Source organism: Pteronotus mesoamericanus, unplaced genomic scaffold, assembly GCF_021234165.1.
Source record: "Pteronotus mesoamericanus isolate MK-2021 breed Mesoamerican mustached bat unplaced genomic scaffold, CSHL_Meso_final contig_163, whole genome shotgun sequence".
NCBI lineage: Eukaryota > Metazoa > Chordata > Mammalia > Chiroptera > Mormoopidae > Pteronotus > Pteronotus mesoamericanus.
In genome coordinates, this window is record NW_026555064.1 from 6,505,964 (window position 1) to 6,527,484 (window position 21,521).

A 21,521-nucleotide genomic window follows, 5' to 3' on the forward strand; every position below is an offset into this window, starting at 1 on the left:
AACTGTCAGTAGAACTGTAGGGCCCACAGCTTCCCGGCATGGGCCTAGCTTCGGCCTCCTTCCCTGAAACAGAGGACAATTAAGCCTGTCTGCCGGTGCCCTCTTCAGCCATGCCACGTGCTGCTCTGACCGAGGGGCCTTCTCGACCAGAGAGATTTTGACACGTTGGAAATGTGCTATAATCTGGAAGGGGATAAATATGAAGCAGAACAAAGTTCACCACAGGAGACGTGTATGGGCCACCTCTCTTGGGAGGAAACCCAGCTGTGTGAATCCAGCTGCAGCAGCCATCGGTTATAAACTAGGGTAGCAGACGACTAGAAAGAAGGGCCTTCATAGTGTTGCAGACACCGCAGGCACTGCTGGCCGGCAGCCCAGAGCCAGCCCAGGTAGTTATGCTGCGGGCTCTACAGTCTCGGGTGCACGTCCTTTCCTGTACCAGTTTTGTGTCCGTTGTGAACTGACTGTGTGTCCTAGTCCCCAATCTGCCTACTGCAAGCTTCTCTACTTTCTTAGGTTCCCAAGCCTCAGTCTACCTCCAAAAGCAAGTGAAATCTCGGATATAAGTTGCCTCCACTTTCCCATTCTCTACCTGAAAATGTTCTGTACTTTTCACTCACCTTGTCTTCTTTTGTTCACAGCTCACAGACTAGAGGAGACACCCCTTCCTAGACTGACCTCCCCACCCCCAGTCTTGTCTGGTAGGGTGTCTTAGAGGCCCTGGCTTCACCGTTGTTTCTGTCTGCTGCCTCTTCGCTCCCTCAAGATAATCATGTTCAAATCCCCCATGACCCTCTTCTCCTCTTCACCAGATTTCCTGGAAACACCGTTCCCTCTCACGACTACTAGTTCCGTACACTTGGTTGTGAACTCCTAGGCCTCCTTCTCGGCTGGCATTGGGCCTCCTCCTTTCATTATTTCTAGTAAGGCCTTGTTGCTTTGCTCAGCCTTATATGCTCAAAGCTCCAATTTCTCTTTAATCCCTCCTTCTCTGACAGAGCAACCATAACAGCAAAATAACTAGCATATATTAAAAATTTGCAATGTGCCGGACTCTTAACAAACATGAACAATTATCCTGACAGCGACCCTCAGAGGCAGGCAGAAAGATGGCCTGGGTTTAGGTTTCAGTGCATTTGCCCCAAAAGGCTGTGCTCTTCAGCTGTCGGGAGGGAACACTGATTTCATAGGGGTCAACCCTTGACAAGTTCTTTTAATTCTGTCTTCCTGTCGCTTACCCCCATCCCCCGCCCTCACCGTAATTCTGGTTCTCCCTGCCTCGTCTCATCATCTTCAGCCTTTTACTGTGCTGTGTGCTGACTCCTCTTTAACCTCCTTGTCCCATCTTATCAAGGCCACACTCCTTGTCACAAGCCGGCGTCCCTGCACACAAGTCAGCCTGAAGAATTGCTCACTGCCAATTGCCCCCGCACTCCCATACTTCAGCTTCACTATCCCTGACCTAACATACACATCTGCACCTGTCTGAGCCTGTTCTTTAAAGGTCGGCTTAATTGTCATTCCCTTCAAGAGGTTCTCTGTGTGCTCCATCCTCATCCCCCACCCCGCTGCCACGCTTGAGATAGTCCTTCCTTTCAGTGCCAAAACTCACTCACTCCCTCTCTCTCTTCCCCACGCCCCCGTCCCTCTCTCTCCCTCTCAGTCTCAATCTCTTTCCCTTTCACAGAGTATATATCTGTCTTCCTTTGTTGCACGCATTTACAGAACCTCACAGAGTCCCTTTCACATGAGGCCTCCATAACATGATGAATAAAGGGGTCAGGGAATATGTCGGCCCTGTTGTACAGTGCTTGAAAAATAGGAATGGTATCACAACATAAGTAGGAGAATGACATGGAGGAGCGGTAAGGCAATCTTATTATACTCAAGTGATATATGTCCACAGAGAATTCTCAGCCGAAGTGAGACACCAGCAATGCAGTTTGGAAAGTTGTTATCAAAAACTGAGCTGGAGATGAGACAGTTTAAGAAGCATGAGCCTCTGCAACTTCCCCGGGGAGAGACTGAAGGACAATTAACTGTTCTCTTAATATAGGCCTGGGGTGGGGAGGAGAGGGCCCTTCTCCCCTGCAGGGAGTATACAACAAAGAAATCAGGACGTGGGGACCTGTTTAGGGAAGATTTCTCCCAATGGGAGTTATATATGAGGCTGAGGTTACTGAGGGGAATGGTGGGATCCCTTCCGTTAGAGATCCTCAGAGATTGGATAGATTGTTATGTCTGCAAGGATGCGCATGCGGTCAGGTTCCAGAGCGTTTCTCCACTTGCTGACTCCTGCCTGAGTTCAGGGCAGGGAATGAATAGACTTGCTGTGTCTTCAAACCTCGATGCTGCAGGAAGGAATCATTTCTAACTTACGAAGGACACAATAATAATAACTACCTTTCTAACCTTTGTCCTGGCTCTCTAAACCTTTATAATCCAAACCAGGAAATCTGAATATGATGTGCGCCATGACCCCCATAACATTTAACAGCTTTTGAGCAAGAGAGATTTTTTTTTTATGCTAAACATATTATTCAAGAGGGTTCTCTGTGTTCTGTAATAGTGGAAAATAATAGTTAAGAGCATAGCATAGACACAGGACCCAGACTTGATTGAAATCCTGTCTTTGTCACTTGCTGGCTCCGGGGCCCCAGGCAATGAATGCACCTTCTCTGTACCGCAGCTTTCTCAGCTCTACGTAGGGATGCCTGTCCCACAACGTGCCCATCTTGTGGCATTGTTATTGTTACATGCAGAGTACTTGGTTGATAGATGGTAACTGCTGCAAGTGATAATTTCGGGGTTTTTTACTAAAACATATGATGTCAAATCTTTGTTCATACCATGTATTTCTCAAATGGGTGTGTTTGTGGCCGAAAGGGCACCGTCGCTCCTTGCATGAGCGGTTCTGGAGATACATTGACTCTTCCAAGCCACCAGGTGAGTGTCCGGGGGTAGCCGGGCGCCTGAGCTGACGGAGTCCGTGCTGCATGATTTTCATAGAGTCCCTCACCACAAGCTGAGGACAAGTGTGACCTTAGGAGACCTCTACCACACAATTTTACAATTGTCTCCTTTTCAAGGATAAATGACTTGGAAATGGTTCTCAAAAAAGAAATTCAGACACTTCTGCACATTTGGGCATAGAATCACCTCTGTCACCAGGACTGATTAAAGGGACGTTAATACGAAGGCAGGTGCTACATTTGATTTAGGGTATGGTAAATAGGCTTTTCATTAAAGTATGTGTAAAGCACTTTCTTTTTTTTTTTTTTTTTGCCCCTAGGAATAATTCGGGTTTCACACCAGCAGACACTGTGGCTATCATTTTCTGTTCTACACACAAATCCCTCACATTGGGTAAGTGATTCACAGACTTACAAACTAACTTTACCCTCAGATAGTTAAATCTTATGACTATGAAATTCGAGCAACTCTTTAAATGAAATGAAAAAGGTATTGTCCTCTCTGTTAAAGAACACCAGCGAAGTGAGAATGGGCCATTGCTTTGAAATACCTGTATATGATTGAACCAATTTTTGAGGGCCTAAAACGTCTTTCCGATTTTCACAAGAGGTTTTCAATCTAGAATGTTAGTGTTAAAGGCTGAGGGTAGGGACCCAGTGGGCAAAAACCTGGCTTTGGAAGGCTCTAAAGTTGCCCCTGGAAAATGTTACCTTATTTTCTGAAAGCTTTGGAGCAAGGTGGAGATCATGTTATTTCTCTGATTTGATATTCACATTAGCTCAGAGTTCATTTCAAAATGTTATATTATTTCTATAAAGAAACACAGTATAATTATTATTAACTCAATCTGATTAGTGCCTAAAGGGAGATAAGTATTTATTTAATGGACAAAAAAATAGATCAAGAAGAAAGATGCTGTTTTCAACTTAGTTTTATCCCGTTTCGTGCTTTTATCCCAATAACATGTCCAGTCATCCAAACCTATGTTTTCAGTCATTAAAAGTCAGTAAGTAATCAGAAACCTTACTGAAATATACGTCATTCACAAACTCCTCGGGCGAGTCGGGCGCACTGTGGTAAAAACACGTCACAGAAACTCCTCTGCACTCTGGCACGTGACTCACGGAAGGGAATGAAGAACCGGGACCCTGCTGTAAGTCTGTACATGGTAAACGAGTTCAGCCTGAAGCTGGAAAGCAAAGACTTTTCATAATGTTTTTACTAATCCCACACACTATTTGTCTAATCAAATCCGTTGTCGGTCTCACCAAATTTGGAAAATGATTTAGAAATTGGATAAACTCTTTAAGGAGCAGTTTCTATCTAGGGCTTCAGCTTATTTGAATAAATTATACACACACACACACACACATATGTGTGTGTATGTATATGTATACTGTTCATACATTGCAGTATGCTTGGTACGTTTTCTTTATAATCATCATCAAATTGAAGTCGAAGGAGCTTTGAAAGCCACATTGCAAACCTGATTTTGTGACCCTGCACAAGTCACTTAACTTCCCTGAACCTTAGCTTTCTCATCTGTAAAATGGGGAGGTATAATCCTCACTTTGTAAGGTGATTGTAAAGATTAACAATGGCACAGTACTTAAACATAATGGGTAGTCAGTCCATGCCAGCATGTGTGTAAATTACTGTGGATAAATGAGATCACCCGCCAGAAGAGCTAGGCGTGCTGCCGGGCACACAGCAGATACTCTTTCAGCAGTAGCTGTTGTTATTAGTTATTTTCTATCTCCAGTAGTTACGACTCTGTTACCATTTCCAGGGTTCCAACCTCCTGCTTTGTAGATTTTCACATAAGAGATGTGGTTTAATTGCGGACCTCCAAGAAATCACCTTACACTTTTCCCCCATGTGGTTATTATGATGTGATGTCTGGATGTCCTTCCGGGTCTCCTAAAAAGTAACGGGCTGTTATAAAAGTAGCGAGTCCAGAGGCAGGTGCCACTAGACACCTCAGAGGTCCCGACTCAGGGATCCAATGAACCCGGGTCCTTAGGCAGATGCCGAGCCACGGCCGCAGCAAATGCACTTGAGCCTTTGTGCTGTGGGCTTTTGAACCCGATCCACCCCTAGGGGGTTACTTTTGTCAGGAAAACAAAATGGATATTTTGGTTTCTCCCTGATGTTCTCTGTGCTGGACTAGCGGTGTTGAACAAAGAGCTCCACCCAGAAGCATATGCCTCCTCTAACAGTAGCCTCTTCTTTGTAAGCAAAACACTTACTCACTCTGTCTTTTTGTTTCTTCGTCCTTCTTAATCCCAAACCCATACTCTTCTATTCTGGATGCTTTCTGAAAGCGAAGTTTCAGAAAACAGGAGCTCAAAACCCATAAGATAGAGCTGTTTTGTTAAAAACGGTTGGGTCCACTTGGATTTTGTGTGCCTTTGTAGTGTTCTCTCATTTGATACTAGTGTAATTATCTAAGTAACCATGTAGTGTAAATCCTTAGTTACTTCTGTAATGTGAGAGGCTTAATCTCTCTTGAAACTATAAAACCTAATACTCCTCCTGACTCGTCGTCTGATACCTCCCCAGGCCTTGTCTCTGCAGCTCTTACATTAGGGACGTTTAGTTCCAACCTGACCATTTTATGATCCCTTGATCATATCTGGCTTCCTTCCTGCTACAACATTTGTAGAAACAGCCCTTTTGCTGCTCCCCTGTCTCAGACAGGTGGCACGACTGCCCCTGCCCCAGGAGCCCCCTTATTTCCACACAGAGCAAGGGCTCTTTGGATCCTCCTGCTGGAATGGCCTTGGTAGGCCCTGAAGTTTACTCTGTCAGTTTTCACAGAATCCAGTGCACGTTTCCATCTCCTGGTGACCTGACATAGCTGGTACAGAGGATATGTCATGCACTGACCTAATGCAACTTCTTATCTACATGGGTAAAAATTATCCTAATGCAACTTCTAATCTGCGTAGAAATGAAGGAACATCACACTGAGTGTGATGCATACGTATTTCAGCAAAAAGGAGGAAATTTCAGATAATTTCACTTGGACTTGCGCTTTCTCTCACCTCTTACGCATAGACGAAATACAACAGATTATACCTGCTTGGTATTTAGAAAATATATCTATCTATCCCTTTTGCAGTCACTATCATAGTATTCTTGTAGTGGTTTTACATACACGCGCACAACGTCTCAAATAGAATCCTTAAGAAATAGCATTCACTCTAACACCCAGTATTTGTATTTAAGAATACACCATTGCAGGCCATAGAACCAAAGATGAAAACTCTTGCTTGAGCAGCCTTCTGAATATTCTCTTGTACATACACTTTCAATTTATTTTATTGTTCTTGCTTTTGCCCTGTCTCAATCTCTTCCATGCACTTGCGCTTACCCACATGCTGAATTTGATTCATTGCTTTTATTAGTGCATTTGCCATTGATTGATTAGTTCTTCGTATTAGTACTTTTTCTATTGATTGATTGCAGATGAAGTGACTATTTGACCTTTAATTATGAGGCTTCCTATTGAAAATGACATTGAGCTATGGCTTCACATAATCCATCTGGAAAGCCCGACGTGATGCCATTCCCTGGAGTTCGCTCAGGGAGCCGGAGGAGGCCTGCAGGACGGGCAGAGCCGAGGCCGGCCACACCTGAAACAGTGCGGCCGAGCCTGTCTGCTGGGCTCCGGTGGCTTCAGCTCAGGGCAGGACATGATTTGATATTTTCTCAAGACAGCATCCCATGCTGGGGGGTGCCATGAAAGCAGGGAACTCGCCCAAAGTAGTCTCTAGCTTGACGCTGATATTCGTATGATAATGAGAAGGTATTTTACATCGCAGAGATTGGAGAACAGCTTGTACCCTAGTTAACAATGGCTCAGTGCACAGTCGGTCAATAGATCTCATCAAGAAGGAAATTCGATCCGAGACACCCTGTGGAATTAGTGTTTTACTTTTATTTTATTTATCTTTTTCTCTTGCGTATTCAAATCATTTTGCTTGTCTAGAGCTCTAATAGAAGGAGAAAACTTTCTTACTCTACCTAGAAAGAGAATGTTTCAGGATGTTTGATATCCTTAAGTTAAGTGTATCTTTATATTAGCTGTTACTTTTTTTAAACAGCAAATTGAAAGCATATGCCCTGAGAACATGTCAGCTGACTGTTGGGAGGTCACTTGTGAGACTCCTGCTTGTTTCTTATTTCCAAAAGCATTTCTCAGTTGAAAGAACGCTATTTAAATTTTAAATAGAGTGTCATGATCGACATTTATTAAAAGTCCACTATGTGTCTTACCACTCATAGACTCTTTTGTACAAAGGCGAACCAAGCAGCTATTCCTCACAACCTTTATACATTATTGCCAGTCTGTGGCTGAACTGTGACAAGAAGCTATGCATTATGCAAAAAGAATATAACTTTTTCGTAGGCATCAGGTTCTGGAAAGAGTAGAAAGAACACAGACCTGATTCTAGTCAGGATTCAAGTTGCAGTTCTCTCCACAGAAGCTGGACCACATCACTTAGCTGCTGTGGGCCCTGCTTTCCTCAGCTGTAAAATGAGCAAGTCGACTGGACCGGGCTCGAGGTCCCCTCCACCTGTGAGTGTCCGAGTCTGTGCCCGCGGCTGACATTTCCTCCCTGAGACAACAACAGACTCCCAGATATAGATGGAAAGGAAACAAGTTCTTGAAAGGAACAGTTCTGTAGATAATGTTACAATATTGCAGGAAAGGGAACAGGGCTGTTGCTTCTTCCTAAAGAGATTTAAAAATATCATCACACTCTCCAAAGATTTTCATAGGAGAAACAAAATCTGAAAAGGTTCTTGTGTTCCATTTTACTTGGAAGCTTTTCAGCAATGCTAAATGATTACCTGCAACTTGGGCTGAAAGCATCATTTAATGCCATCTACGTTATTTTCTCAAGAGGAAATGGAATTGAAATACGAAAGTTTGCCTTTCTGTTTTTCTTTTTTCCTAAAGCTTATCAGTGATTCCACTTGGCACATGAAGACTATTAATAAAACTACCCTTCCTACAATGGGGAGTTCTTTTTAACAGCACTTAACTTATTAAGTCATGTTACCTGAACCAGATAGAATATTATCAAGTCAGTAATTATCTTATTTTGCATACAGAAAAATGAAAGCATAGAAAAAAACTTAAGAACTTATCCCAGATCGTGTAGAGGCTGGATCTTGGGCTTGCAAACATCCAGCACTGCATTGGATAAGAGGATACAAAAGCACTTAGAAGACCAGAAAGTGCTCTACTGGTTCCACATATGGCAATTGAGCAGGCTCAGTGTGGGTTTGGACTGTTTTATCAATTGTTTAAAAAAGAAAGTTATTTCTGATTGCATTGCTGGTTATAGGATGGTTTTACTGGTTGCATTGCTGGTTATAAGGTGATTTTAAAGTACTTCATGACTATAATTGTTCCCATAAACATAGATTCCCTGTGGCCCAGTCACAAACTGGCACTCATTTCTTTCGCGCTCCTTCGTACCGGGAAGTCGTGTGCCGTGTAAAGTGAGTCTTGACGAGCCAGCCCTTCCCTTTGGTGAGGCGCAGTCTGGGCTCCATTCCCGCAGGCTAAGGGAGAGCCCGGCACAAAGCACCGCTAAAGGGGACGCAGGGGCGCAGAGTGAGGGCGGACGGCAGAAACCTGTCTGTGGGCAGAGCCCTGAGTGCTTCTGTCCTGCAGTTCGGCCAGAGTTACCGTTACGGCTCTGTAGGGCGCGGCGGTGTGGGGGCCCCGCCGTTTGACCGATCCTGAAAGACGCCCCTGAAGTGAAAGACCCGGCAGACTGGACTGCCATGCTCAGGAAGAGTGGGGAGGGCCCGTCATTGGGTGCTATTTTCTGATCCACGTAAAGAGAGAAGTGTACGTTCTCTAGCAAAGTGATACGTTTAACATTCCTCCAAGGTTTTCAGACGGTTTTGTTTTGAATTTTTGACTCCGAATTTGGCATCATTGCTCGCACGTCTAGACTCTGATAAAACTTAAGGAAGTCTCCCGGGTCCAGGCAGCAAATATGTATTCAAAGAGAATAGCACGTCTCTGGGGGATCCCCAGGGTGACCCCCGAATACCAGCCACATTAGTGATGTAGCAGGCGGTGTTCACCGCGACACCCAACGGCCCGACGCCCCAACCTCTCCTCATCCACGCCCCTTAGGCCTGATTTTATCCTCCTCCTCACACAGTTACCGCGTGGGCCTTGGCTTGTGCTGCTGCCTTTTCTCTGAACTTGAACCCAGACTTCTGATACCATGTAGGAAACAGAGATAGATTAGGGCAGAGTAAGTCTTGATTTGTGGTAAAAGATCACCTACTTTTAGATTTCATTAATTCAGCTTCAATAACAGAGCTTCTGTACCTTTTATTGATTTATTTTTAAAACTCTCCATTATGCTTTCCATAGGAGGAATAATAACAACTGGCATTAATTGAGAACTTAATGGGCAAACACTGTGCTAAGTGCTTATTATATAAAGTAATTTACTTGAAAATACTTCTGTGTTGACCGTGTGGTGTATGATTTACTAGTTAGTTTAGGCTTCAGCACCAGGGACAGACAGTTGCTCAAATGGAAAGTTCTCACTGGGGCCTTCCACTCCTGTTTTATCCTCAAGGAAATACCCCACAGCAGCTACAACAAATGCTTTTGTTATCTTTGTCTCTCTCAACCCAACAGGTTAGCATAATGAATTCAGAAATAGGTTTTTATTGATGAGATCACTCACTTGTTACTCTTCCTGATAAATGAAATAAATGGACTCATTAATACCCAGACTGCCTGAGCACTTTGGGGACACTTCCACTAGCTAGAAGAATCTAGGCAAGTCGGCAGTCTGCATAGGAAGCCCTCAGGGCTGCGCGGGATGGCAGCTTCCTGCGGGGTTGTGTCCAGCTGCTGTGAGGAGGGCCAGCGGCTGCCTCAGGCGGGCCTCCAGGTGACGAGTCCCGCCCCACAAGGCAGCTGCGCCTGCTTTGAGAGGCCCTCTCACGCAAGGTGCCAGTGCGAGCAATTGAGAGGCCAGAGCTGGGATGCTGAGTTTACAGGGTAGGTGGTCTAAACAGTTTTTGTGTTTGGCTGCCAACGCACATTGAGTTAAAAATACCCATCCGTGCGGCAGCTCACTTTCATTCAAACCTGCTGGCGAGGCTGTGGGGGTGTTGCTAACGCCCACCGAACTGAAAGTTCTTTGGCCACGGGCACTCTCTGCTGGAGAGAATCTGGAACTTACGCACGACCAGCCTGTAGGTCCCTTCCCAACAGTCCTTACCCGGCCCCAGCCCCCGGCACTCCCCAGGCACCCTGCAGGCCCCAAACTGCAAGTCAGCCCGCGGTCCTTCAGCAAAATGGGTTTCCCCGGGAACCCCCAAGAACTGCCACCCGGAACGTGCGATCGTGGCAGGCCCCGGGCACGTCCACTAACGTGAAGGAGAGGAAGCCTTTATGGAGGGGGAAATGGGAGTTGCTGGGCGGGGGACCCTATTCACAAAGAGTTCTTCCAGATTAATGTGGGATGTGAGACGCGCCCCCTCCTGGCCTCCTACTTTACTTTAAATGAGGTTTCTGTTTCCTCCTTTTTTACATCCCAGATCAGGAAAATGAGGTTCTCAAGTGATAACCAAGCTTCCCAAAGTCACGTGACCCTCGATGGCTGAGCGGGACCTCGAGCCGCGTCTGACTCAGCCAGCATGCTGAGCTGTGATGAAAGCTCTGCCGAGGTCCTGGGCTGCGACCAGCCGCTGGTGTCAGCCCCGTGGCCTCCTAACTATGAAAGGTTCAGATGGGACGATCCCTGGCCCTTTCGGTTCTGACGCTCAGTGATTCTCTGACTCTGAAAGACATAAGTATTTCGCTTCAGAATCCTGCATCATTCAGAGGGACACCCTGAGATCAGCATTTCTCGAAGGGCGGCCGTCAGAACCCTAGCACATTGCCTCCTAAAAAAAAAAAAAACCAACTTAGATTAGTGGGCCTCGCCTGAGGCCTCCTGGCTCAGTATTTTTAAGAATAAGACCCTGGAGACTGATTTTTGTAACACACATGAAAGAAGAGTATTATGCACATGAAAGCTTGAGAGCCACCGCGTCACATGCACCCATGATCCCCTCCAGCTTCCAGGGATCCTGGCCCATGAGCCCAGGTTCTCAGAGAGGCTTTGACCCAGCAGAGCATTCGGTCCAGTTTGTGTGGGTGTGTTTTGTTGCTGGGGGAACCAGTTTGGGTCAACCTGGGTTGTTAGTTATGGGGGTTTTTAAACTTTAGCCTGGCCATGGTGCACCCCACTTTTAGATATTTTTATCTCATCATTAGCCAAAGGAGATACTGAGGACACAGATGTTCTTATGACACAGTACTGAGTACTGTGAAGAAGTTAAATAAGCAATATAATTTTAAAAAACAACTCCGGAGGCCTGGGCCCTGATGTCTAGGAATCCCACACGTCCACGTTCCGTGGCCTTGGGGAAATGTCTAGGAAGGACTAATACCCGCTCCTGCTGTCTGATCTGTAGCCGAAGTTCCCACTATTTTGCCTAAATTTCAAGTGTCCTCTTGAGTTTTTGTTTGTTCCCCTCTGGTTAAACCACAGCATTTAGATGTGTAAGGATGTGGAAGAATGCCAGTGTTTATAAAGCAGAACCTGATGAAAAGCAAACCGCCCGTGCCCGCCTCGCCCAGCCCTCCGCAAGTGAGGTTTGCTTCCTCTAAGACCATGTCTTCCTGGCAGGCCGATGGTCATATATGTGTGTGTGCGCGCGCGCGTGCGTGTGTGTGTGTGTGTGTGTGTTCAAAGCAATTTCACAAGGACTACTATGTGAGAGTTATCTTTACGTGCATCCCTTTATGAAAGGAAATATATATGACTTTAAAAAAAAAATCTCACAGTGTAACTGATACTGTGGAAAGATAAGGAAAGGCACACAGATGGAATCACTGCTTTCCCGAAGCCAGCAAACCAAATACAACCGCAAGCCGTCATCGGCAGGCTGTAGACAGGTGGTGGGCGGAGGAGGCCAGCGGAGGTCTGGGCGCCTCCCAGTAGGAAGTTGCAGTGTCTGTGGCCGTCGCAGCTGTCACCATTCTCTAAAGTTCCAGGGAGATTTCAGTGGCAAGCCCTTTCCCTGTCTGTCCTGTAGACCACTACGTCTGAGCCTCGCAGTACTGTTTCACAATGCTATTTTGAATATTAATAATAATAGCAATCTTTTGGGGGTGCTGACTCTAGGCCTGGCACTGTACTAGGTACTTCGCATACCCTGTCTCACTGAAACCTCCAACCACCATGTGCAGTAGTTATCGCAGCCTCGTTTTCGGCAGCAGTTAGAAACTGAGTGTCTTAGAGTCAGATCACCCGATCCTGTGGCTGGTAGGTGACACAGGCAGGATTTAAACCCAGGTCTCTGGTGTCACATTCAAGACCCTTTCCATCACACCCGCAGTCCTTCAGGAACTGAATACCCAGGAGGGGCGTGCCCGTGGGCCGCTCGCTCAGTCTGGGAGGTGCAGCAGGGGCACGAGGGACCTCAGGCATCCGCATCACGGCAGCCGAGCCCACCGGCGAGGAGACGGGGCCACCTCGCACGGCGTTCAGTGGCACCTCGCACTACACCGCCTCTTCATCCCTATGCGCTGCCTCCCGTCAGCGGTTAGTGTGCAAGCTTTTAATTCCATGGTCTCATGTTTGCTTCAGAGTCAAAACCACCTTGTCATAGTGAGAAGTAGCTCTACAGAGATTAATTTTACACAATAATGACCGTGCTTCTGAGAGGGAAGGGCCGCAGGAAGTGAGAGGAACACATTCCGTCCCTCTGGGGCTTGTCTTTGCGGATGACGCCTTCGCCCCGTGCGGGAGACGAGAGCGGCCCTCTCCCGGTGCTTCCCGCCCGTCTCTGCCCTGGCTGCCAGCTGCAGGGGGCTTCGGTTTCCGTGATCACGACTCACATTGGAACGTGGGAAATCTCCAGTGGCACTCCAGTGTGCCTCACAGAACAACAGGTGTCTACTGTGAGTGAAGCGAGGGCTCTCACCCAGGACGTTGCCAGCAGAGGGTCGAATGACAGCTGTCGTTTCAGAGTTGCGTCGCACCAGTTCTTTATTCACTCGTCTCTCTTCCCAGCAGCTCCCATAATGGGAGAAGACACTGTAAGCCAGTTTGCTTGTATTTAGTGAATATTAAATGAATAAATGAACCTGCGGCCGCAAAACGAGGCCGACACCACCACTCCTTGTCCCCAAACACAGCCCCATCCGAGCAACTCCAGCTAGAAATTAAAGTTAGCTGCCCTATTTTTAAAGCCATGGGGTGCTTATTAGAATTTGAAAAGTTACACTGGGGATAGGACAAGATATAAAATTGGGCACAACTGAGAAGATTTCCTAGGTACCAGGAAGCCAGCTCCTTTGGAATGTCACCTGTCCTGAGGCTGAGCACATTGATGATACTGTAGAAGTGACACTTTCCAGAGCTGCCTTTGCTGCAAGTTTACTCTATGCACTCGCACTCGAGTACTAGTGCTAATATACTACTCTAGTATGGTATTAGTACTCGAGTATTGCTAGAGCAAACTTTCTAAAAAGTGATTAATAAAAGACAAACCCCTCTGCAACTGAGAGCAAGTGCAGAAATGTATAGGAAGCAATGATGTCAATGAAAAGATGCTTAAAAAATAACTTCAGTCATTCATTCAACAAGCGTTTATTTAGTGCCTACTCTGTGCCAGGCCCTGTTTTGATCCCTCAGGATACAGCAATAAACAAAACACAAAAACATTCCCACCTGTATCTCACTTCCTTCCTAGTGGGGTTAGACAGACAAACACCTACACATATGGCATGTCAGATGGTGGTAAGAGTTATGGAAAAAATAAAAGCAGGGAGGAGGATAAGGAGCACCAGGGTGGAGGGGAGAAGATTTCAGGCTTAAAGGCAACATTGGATCCAAGATCTGAAGCAAAGACGGAGCCAGCCCTGGGGATGTTTGTGGGAAGGAGATTCCAGCCGAAGGGAACAGCGGGGTGAGGGGCCTGAGGCACCAGTGCGCATGGCAAGTTGGAGGGAGAAGAAGGGGCCAGTGTGCAGGGGGCAGGATGAGGGAGGGAGAGTCACAGGGCACCTGCTAAAAAACAACGGAGGGGAGCGAGTGACATTGTGTAAGATCGTATCGACCGTTAGAAGGGAAGCCATTGGAGGGTTTTGTGTAGACAAGTGACAAGATGCCGCGCCCACTTTGAAAGGGTCCCTCTGGTTGCCGTGTTCAATAAAGATGGTTTGGATGGGCGAAAGGGCACTGCAGTGAGAAACAGGAAGAGCCATTAAGAGGCTTCAATCCGGACAAATGCAACGCTGGTGGAACAGTGAGACACGTTGGATTCTGGATGTATTCTCGCAGAGCTGATAGGATTTGCTGACAAATTGGATGTGTGTGTAAGAGAAAGAAGAACTGAAGACATTCCTGGGCATTTGGCCTGCGGGGCTGGAAGGACAGAGTGGCCCATCCCTGGACCGGGGAGGGTCGCAGAGGAGCAGGTTTGGGTTGTGGGGCAGCCCAAGAGGTCTGCTTTGAAGATACTGGGTTTGAGACGTCTTTTCAACATCCAGTGGAGCGTTGGCTTTGTAAGGTGAGAATCCGGTCCAGGCTGGAGTTTTCAGCACACTGATGTTATTTGAAGCTCTCAGACTGGATGATGTCATTAAAGAGTGGGAAGCTTGGGGGTGGGGGGGCGGGACGGGGGTGGGGGCAGAGGTGGGATGGAGCTCTGAGACTGAGCCCCGTAGGCGCTCCAGCAGTGAGAGAAGGTGTGGAGTTATTTTGATAATAAAGTGATATGAAATTCTAAGTCACCCAGACACAGAGACATCCAGCCTGGCAAGCCAATATTTCTCTCCTATCTCACAAGGTTGAGGTGAACATTAAATCAGAAAATAGATATAAGGACACTTCAGCACATTAAAAACAGAAGGCTCTGGCATTTACCTGGTGCCTCCTACGTGCCGGGCACTGTATAAGGCACATACATTGCCTTGTCATCCCATTTACTCTTCACAGCAACCCTGCACTATAGCTGTTATTGATCACATTGTCCGAACTAGAAAACCAAGCCTCGGAAAAGCCCAAGAACCCACCCCCATTCGCATAGCGAGTAAATGACAGAGCTGGCACACAGTGGCTCCTCTGTCTACTTCCAGAACCTTCTGGTGTCCTCTTGCTCCCCTATCACCAAACTCAGCTTCTCCACCTGGCCCACAGAGAGCCTCCTAGGAGCTGAACACGAACGGCGATGCTGGGACCCCTCGCCACACCCGTTCGCTTGGGGTCCCTCAGGACAGGCCCAGGCATCCAGGTGACTCTGACATGCAGCTGAGCTGACAGCCACTGCGTTAGACTGCATTCCGTGCAAGCATTTATGTTCTGCATTCTGACAAAAACGCAAGGTAGGGTACAGTTGGCCATTTGTTTGTACTGATTTGAGGACTCCACCGTTCTCTGTGTTATGATATGTTAAGTATTCAGAGGTTTAGGAAAACTGAGGAAATTAGGAAAACATCATTCCTTCCAGAAATGGCTCCCAGGGTTTTCCCAATTTCTTCATCTGCCTGACAGCCTTCTACGTAAGGCCTCAGCTCCCCGGTTTTTAGGCCATTGAGAACAAGTACAGGGCAGGAGCAGGTTAGCAGGACATCGTGGAGTCAAGTTACACTACAGAAACCTGAGTCGGCCTTTTTAAGAGAGATGGATTTAAGGATAAATAACTGATTTCTAATCCCCAAATCAAAACTGCCTTGTTCTTTTATCTCAGAAGGCATCTCTTCTGAGGTTCTTGTTCATCATAAACACGATACCATCAAGAGAAGAATTCCTGACAGAAGAATAACTGACCATGTTGCTAAAACAAACAAACAAATGTGTATTAAGAATAATTAACGTTCACCTGGGTCACAGCTGACTCACATTTACCACTTACCTAAGAGTTTTGAAGCTTTCTGGAAGTTCCCCTGTCCACCGGTAAGAGGATTCTGGATAGAGAACTTTCGGGAAAACTAAGTTTCGAGCGTGGCAGAATCAGTGAAAGCGCCTGTCATGCCCATCGGCTGCTCTTTGACTCAGACTCAACTGGTTCAAGTGCTTTCCTTCATTTGCGTAAAAGCTCACGTAGGAAATTCTCTCACATTAAGCAAGGCTTTGCCGAGCCAGGCAGAGGGGGCTGGTTCTGTGGTGATGGCCAGGCTCCATGCGTTCTGGGTGACTTTGCTTTCTTTTTGTCATATGAAATTCTCACTCCTATCTTTGGTATTCTCACATCCTCGAGTGTGAACAGAGACCAGATTTTCTCTTTAAGAAGACAAACAACTCTTCATTCACAGCCTGGAGAAGTAAAAAAGAAAGTCATCCCCCTGTACTTCCTGCCCTGCTTGTCTCCCTAAATATGGCGACTCCTCCTGGAAGACACAGCAGCATTTGGATGAAGGCTCTGTGGCTCAGCCTCTAATTCGTTCTCGAATTCCCTGCCTGCTAATTACTCCTACAATGCTTGCAGGCAGGTGAGGGTGCACCTCATCTTCCGAGGCGGAAACCTTCAATTGGTAGAGCTAAATGTTTCATTTCAGCATCTGGCGAGCGGGCTCAGGCCATTCATTAAACATCTTTTCCAATCAGGACATGTCTGCTTCAAAACAGAAGTAACACCAGCTGCTCGTTTTGGTCCATCTTGCATCTTTATTTACAGAAAACTTTCAGCGAACTTGTGGGTCTACAACCCAGGTAACTGAAGACAAGCTCACAGTCCTTAATTGTCCTAATGGGCTGAAAGTGGCCGTCACCCAGCTTCTGGTCCAAGCACATCAAAAGGTCAGCCATGTAGGCACCTCTGTTGAAAGAAGCACCTCTCTTCCTGCCAGACCTTTCTTGCGTAAATATTATTATTCTCAGGTTTTCTCCCTCCGTTGTCGTATGTTAATATCATCAAGCATCTCCTCTCTAAAGTCCCTACGAACTCAGACAAATGTCACTCAGGCATTACAGGGGCACCATATAAAACAGAGCCAGTCTGCTGGCACTTACAGTCTGTCCCTAGCTGCATGGGACCTTGGGGAAGTCTTTAGTCAACCCCTGCCTCCGCTTCGCTATCTGGAAAATGGAGAGGGCAATGGTAGCTTTACTCACAGTGTAGATACGAGTGAATGGGTCCATGTCTGCACACCCTCAGAACAGTGCCTGACGCCTAGGAAGCCCCGTGTCATTACTTTGTATGATCTCTTTTGCCCAACCAACATACAAATGAAGACGAAAGTGTCCCTGAACTCCAGAGGAGGCGTCCAGAGCTCCTTGTGGGTATGATCGCCCAAAGGCGAAAGCTTGAGCACTGCTTTCTGCTGCCTAAAGCTCATGATTACGGGAAGGGTTATTATTTCCTCTTAATAATGGCCTCAGAGCCTTATTTTTGTCCTTTTCTTGTTCTTCCAGGCCTAATTCTCCCTTTTGGATAAAGGAATATTTTTTAATTCTGTTTCTGAAATAGGAGAGGATACATCTCTCAAGGAAGTTTTATTTAAACACCTACTTCACATAACTAAAAATCTTCTGACTACCCAAGGAAAGAAATCAAGCTTTATTTTTTTTTTTTTACTATTTTATTTATTTATTTTTAGAGAGAGGGGAAGGGAGGGAGACGGAGAGGAGTAAGCTGCTGGCCCACAACCCAGGCATGTGCCCTGTCTGGGAATCAAACTGGCAACCTATCAGTTTGCAGGCCTGTGCTCAATCCACTGAGCCGCACCAGCCAGGGCAAGAGATCAAGCTTTAAAACCGTCCAAGCTAAGAGGGTGGTGGGAGCACAAGTGAGCCCTTCGGGACAGCAGAGAGAATGTCCAGTTTGGGCAGCGCTGTCGCCAACATCCCCTGTGTGGCATTTGAAGCTTCCTCTCTCCTGTGCTCTCCACAGAGATGGAGAGGATAATGGGACCTTGTTCAGGCTCCAAGGCCGGAAATTGAAATTCCATTTGTAGGCATCTGTTGAGGAGAAATAACAGATTATCTTGTTTGTCTGCCCAAGGTCTAGCCTAGGAGCTTGTTAGACACTCGGAGCTGCTGCCATGGCCTCTGCTCACCATCCGGAAACATTCTAGGTCCGTGGCGTTCCCAGACACTTGGGAAAGCTAAAGGAGAGCTCTTCTTTGCACGTGTAATTCCATTGTACCTCATTTTAGATGATTCTTTGTTTTAAAAGGACAAAAATTGTTTCTGTGTCTCATGAAGCAATAACAGAGGTTCTGATGCTGTGGTGGAGTCATAACTAAAGATAATACAGCAGCAGTTTTCAGTTAGCAACAGAAAGACATGAAAGAAATGGGGAGCGAGTGGAATGCACGTCCGCAGCAAGGGCAAGGCAGTGCAGCATGTAGAATGGGAGCAAAAGACCAGTCATTTAGATGGGCCTGAATGAGAGCAGGTCACCTGGTCTATGACATCCTGTCTGCCTTCCAAAGGAAATCTGCAGGAAGTTGACTTGTCAGCCTTTGGAACTTTCCAGAATGGGTTTGGGGAAGTCCTGGAATAGCCAGGATGATGAGCAGGATGCACTTCTGGGGGCGTGCAGACTAAACACCACCTGCCCCCAAAGGCCACAGCGTGGGCAGCTCAGGACTGATGGAGCAGGCGCCATGGCCCGCAGGCCGAGTCATGCCGTTGTCCTGTAAGCAGGTAGACTTTCTTTTTACCCTCTTTAAGAATCAGGACAACACAAGGGTTCGCTGAATCCATTGTGCCTAACGGTCTCTTTCTGGACAGGAGCCCTGCGTCTCCTCACTCACTGGCCTGTGCCACGATTTTGGTGGAGGTGGGGTTGGCTGTGAGCCTGGCCTCGGCTCGGTGCTCTCTGTCTTCTCTCCTGTTCAAGGAGCAGGAGCACAAGCGCCAGGCAGATGGGGATTTGCCAGTTTGTTCATGGCACCTGCCACAGTGTCTGGCACACGGGGGTACAGGCTTACTTCTTACTAGACGTCGTGTGTTATTTCAGTTATTGTTTTAAACCTACAAAGTAGGTATATGTTACAGATATGAAAACTGAGGCTAAGTAATGTGCCCCATGAAGGTCACCCAGGAGGTGAGCGGCGGAAGTGGCATCCCTGCCCAGGGCTTTGTGACCCTCACGCAGCAGCCTCTGTGCTGCTGCCCGGTGCAGGCTGCTGGGCCTGAGGAATCCCCGCTCCCCGCACAGAACGGCAGCGGGGCTGCTGAAAATGAGCTGCTTTGGGGTGATCCTAACTGAAAACCTTTTCTAACCAAATTCTAAAACTGTCACCAGACCCCATCATGGCGTCACCTTGGGCTCTAGAAATGGCCTCTAATTGCCCCTTTGTTTAGTGATTGAGATAAATCAGTGCCAGTGAATTTGCCTTTCTGTGACTCTGTGTGTGTGTGTGTGTGTGTGTGTGTGTGTGTGTGTGTGTGTGTTAGGAAAGAGGACACATGGATTGGCATTTAGTGACACCAGAAAAGAGTGGCCATGTTTCTCAAACACGGGGTGCCTCCCGAGGTTACATTTTGATTGAGGAGACCATCTACCCCAATGACTTTTAAAGGCAACCATGGGCTTTTCTGAGAGATTCACTAACGACAAAGAGAGAGAATTCGAATGACACTGTGGAGGACATTTGGGTAGTCAAGTTATGGATGTTTCTCACCAAGGACAAACTAAACAAAAGTGGGAAATTACCATGACAACTGAAGAGAGAAGCCCCCGGACTCCCTACGGCCAGCAGCTCTCCAGGACTCAGTGAGAAGTCTGAGAGGGCAGTTAAATGGGAAGCAAGTCATGTGAATTCAGGCGCGTGAATCTCTGAAAGACGGGAGATGGTCCAGGTGATTGGAGTATACTCTCACTTAGCTAAGTGAGAAAGGAACTGTGATATTGGGCTTCAAAAGACACAAAGGTGTTTTTCAATATATTTCCTCTCCTACTCCACGGTTCCATCGTCATTTCAAATTTCGTGTTCCAAGGTCAGCTCAGTTTCTTGCCTTCCTGATCAAATATACTTTTATCCTATAAAATACAATCCTCTCCCAGAGGGATATGTGAACAATTCTCTTTACAGTCTAGTAAAGCAACTAGTATTTGTTCCATACCCTGTCTTTTTCAATAGGAAACATTACTTTAGCACCTATTCTGAAATAATCAATTATTTATGCCTTGAATACCAGTCTTGTGCTTAAATACTGCAGGAGATGAAAAGAAAAAATATAATACTTTGCCTATGTTCAGGGGAAAACAAAACCCTCGCAAAAGAAAATAATGGCAACATAAGCAAATCCTAAATTATGCAGTGCACCTAGGAAGGGAGCTTTCATTCTTCCAAAGGAATCCATGGTGGGCCACCTTAATGGTGGAGGAAAATATAAAGCAGAGCCCTATCGAACCTATAGATTTTAGGCACTTAGAGGGAAAGGACAAGATCCTGGCGGGGCTCAGCATTTCCAAAAACAAGAAAAGGCTACTCAGCCAGTGATAGCAAGCGGCAACTGAAAGCTTGGTTGAATGGAGTTAACACAGCTTCGTGATTAAAAGCAAATAGACTAGGGTCTAATTCTGCCTCTGCCGCCTGCTGGATATGTGGTGGTAGGCAAGTCACTTAACTGCTCTAAACCTCAGGTTCCTCATCTTTTATTGGGAAAATTGCCACCCCAGGGCTGTTGAAGGATTAAATGAGATACTGCCAGCAAGGCGCTCAGCCTGCAGCCAGCACCGACAAATTGGGGGGGTGGGGGGACAACAGTCATTTGCCACCAGAGTCAAAGAGGGTGTGATGAATGGGCTCTGGAAAGTCATTGTCATTCTTGAGCAGAGTATCAGCTTTAATTAATGTGGGTTTTAGGAAGATTAATCTGACTGAGGTTTGTGGGATTGATGAAGGGAAGAGTCTGGAGACGGGCTTATGTCAGGAGGCTGGAAGAGTAATCCTGGCTTGGTTTTACGAGGAACTGACTTAGGAAGGCAGCAGCGAGGACTCAGAGGAAAGGAAGACGGTGGGTGGGGGAAAGGATCGGCAGAGCCTGGGCGCTTCATGGAGAGCTGGGAAGGCAAACGGAATTGGTCCGAGGGAGTCCCCAGACTTAGAACTGCAGAGCCTGGGTCAGCCAGTGACGGGAAGGTTGCTCCCGCCCCTTCATCGGAGGGACACAGAGGCAGTCAGAGCCCAAGAAGGCAGGGGCCTGTCCATGTCCTCCGTGTGTCCGAAGCACAAGAACAGCAACTCGCGTACAGCAGAGGCCCCGGAAAGTGTATTTTGAATGAATGGATAGATAGGTGGGTAGATAGATAGAACGTCATGCACCTACAAGTGAAATAGACTCTAAAATCATAGGTAGTCAATAGTTTTTATGTTGTGAACAATAAATCAGCCTTCAGTGGGAATTATATAAAGGTCCGTATTTAATCCAGGAAGTAAAATGGCTATTTCTCAAGGAAAAATAAAAAAGTTTCTCCATTAGAAAAAAGTAGTCACTTGAAACACTGACAAAAAGGGAATATTTTAATTCAGAGAACATAAA

At 46.6% G+C, this 21,521-nt stretch overlaps 1 protein-coding gene across 1 annotated transcript in view; it reads left to right on the plus strand.

Annotated features, from left to right (window-relative positions):
- SLC10A7 (solute carrier family 10 member 7) overlaps positions 1-21,521 on the plus strand; it is a 195,239-nt gene that overhangs the window by 164,368 nt on the left and 9,350 nt on the right. Inside the window, exon 10 of the mRNA XM_054562781.1 lies at positions 3,293-3,366. Within this exon, the coding sequence (XP_054418756.1) occupies positions 3,293-3,366 (74 nt within the window). The remainder of the gene's footprint in view (positions 1-3,292; positions 3,367-21,521) is intronic.